The sequence below is a fragment of the Centruroides vittatus genome, unplaced genomic scaffold (genome assembly GCF_030686945.1).
Source record: "Centruroides vittatus isolate TY-2023 unplaced genomic scaffold, ASM3068694v2 contig_754, whole genome shotgun sequence".
Lineage (NCBI taxonomy): Eukaryota > Metazoa > Arthropoda > Arachnida > Scorpiones > Buthidae > Centruroides > Centruroides vittatus.
In genome coordinates this window covers 65,726-68,052 of record NW_027122490.1, presented here as the reverse complement: position 1 = coordinate 68,052, position 2,327 = coordinate 65,726, and the positions used below count along the sequence as shown (strand labels likewise).

At 31.6% G+C, this 2,327-nt stretch overlaps 1 protein-coding gene across 1 annotated transcript; it reads left to right on the top strand.

Moving 5' to 3' along the window:
* Positions 1-575: 575 nt before the first annotated feature.
* On the top strand, positions 576-1,871 carry LOC136981379 (general transcription factor II-I repeat domain-containing protein 2B-like). Its single transcript, XM_067277692.1, has one exon. It carries the CDS (start codon positions 576-578, stop codon positions 1,869-1,871), a length of 1,296 nt encoding a protein of 431 aa, XP_067133793.1.
* Positions 1,872-2,327: the final 456 nt, after the last annotated feature.

The window sequence follows — 2,327 nt, the reverse complement described above, 5'->3', positions numbered from 1 at the left end:
TTATATTTGTGATTGGTTGTTGTTTATCTATGGTTGGCGCACGTGATGCGCACACTACCCTGCGCTATTTGGTTGATTCATGCAATCGTGCGAGTGCAGTCTTGTCTAGAATTTGTTGAGGGGTGACTGTGTTATAATATTATTAACTTAATTTCATATTTATTTATTAATTAAAATAATTATTGAATATAAGTGCTACTAATAAAAGAAAAATAGACATCGAAAATCGAGAATTTCAAGATCGCTGGGAGATAGATTATTTATTTATTCTGAACAAGAATGGTAAACCACAGTGTTTGGAATGTTTACAAATCATAGCTGTGTGTAAAGAATATAACTTGAAGCGCCATTATCTTTCCATGCATGAAAAAAGTATCATTCGTACACGCGAGACATGAAAATACCACTAGTGAAAAAAAATGAAAAAGCAGCTGGATCATCAAACGAATTATTTTAATCAAGAACCAAAATTTCAAGAAGCATCTATAGCTGCATCGTTTGAAGTTTGTTTAGAAATAGTAAAGGCAAAGAAGCCATTTTTGGATGGAGAATTAATTTAAAAATGTGCCATAAAAATGGCTCAAGCATTTAATGACAACGAAATGGTAAGAAAATTTCAAACAGTATCACTTTCTCACCAGACTGTAAGCCGACGTGTAAACGAGATTAGCATGCATGTCACTAATAAATTAGAAAACCTAATCAATAATTGCTGCTATTTTTCGGTAGCATTGGATGAAAGCACAGACATTTCCGATACAAGTCAAATGCTTATCTTTATAAGAACTGTAAATGAAAACTATAATTATTCAGAAGAACTTTTAAAATTACAATCATTACACGGAACAACAAAAAGCGAAGATATTTACAAACAATTAAAATGTGCAGTAGAGCAGTATGGCAGATTTGACAAGTGCACTGCTATTGTAACCGACGGTGCTAGAGCTATGACGGGCAAAAATATTGAGCTCGCGGGACTTTTGCAAAAAGAAGGAATAACATGTCGTATGTTACACTGTATTATCCATCAGGAGGCATTATGTGGTTTATCCCTACAACTAAAAGACGTAATGGACAAGGTTTGCAAAATTACTAATTTAATTCGCGGCGGAAATCGTTCTCTTACACACCGAAAATTTAAAACATTTTTGGATGAATTGGAAACTGAGTATGGAGATCTGCTTTTACATAGTAACGTTCGTTGGTTAAGTGCTGGAAAGTGCTTGAGGAGATTCTTTACACTTCGAAAAGAAGTTCATCTTTTTCTCACAGAAATTGCCGTCGATGAAAATTTGACAGCAAATTTAGTTGATAAAAATTTTATTTATTCACTTGCTTTCCTAACGGACATTACAAATTATTTAAATATTTTGAATAAATCCTTGCAAGGACAAGATCAAAATGTGTGTTGCCTTTATAAATATGTTACTGGATTTAGAAACAAATTAAAATTGTTAAGGTTTAATTTGGAGCAAAATAATTTATTTCATTTTGAATCTTGCAAAGAGATCTATGAAGAAATGAAAGAATGTAATATAGAAGCGAATTTTAAAATATTTCTACCAAAATTGGATATGCTAATTACAGATTTCAATGAAAGATTTTCTCAATTTGATGATCTTAAACCGTCTATTGATTTATTTTGTGATCCAATTAATATTGATATCAACTCCGTTGATCTTAAATATCAAATAGAATTATGCGACCTGCAGGCTGACCCATTTTTTACATCTCGTGGAGTAACTGGAATAGAAATATTCAAATTTTTAGATAAAGAGAAATATCCAAAATTGAGAGATTTTGGACTTCAAATTGTATCAATGTTCGGAAGTACTGTACATATATCTGCGAGCGTGCATACTTCGATATGAAATATATAAAGTCAAAATATAGAAACAGTTTGAAAGATTCCACTCTTGAAGATATAATTAGACTTGCCACAACAAATATTGATGTGGATATAAAAGATATTATTGCTAAACAATTATGGCCACAATGTTCTCATTAATATATTACGAATATTTTAAAGTTTTCTTTTTAGTATAAATAAAATATTTTTTTAATTAACATAAACTGACTTTTCATTTATCAACCTTCTTGGCCCCCGAAATGTTTGGTGAAGAAAATATGGCCCGCGGGCTATGATAAGTTGGACAGCGCTGGTTATGAGGATAGAGACGAGTTTTACAAAATAAAAAAAATTGTGAATGCTAATAACGAGTAAAATACTCATTAAGTCTGACCATACTGGAGATATGACTCATGACTCCTAAGTCTCCATTCTGTCTATCTTTAAGAACCAAAATTTAACAGCATTAATGCTCCTT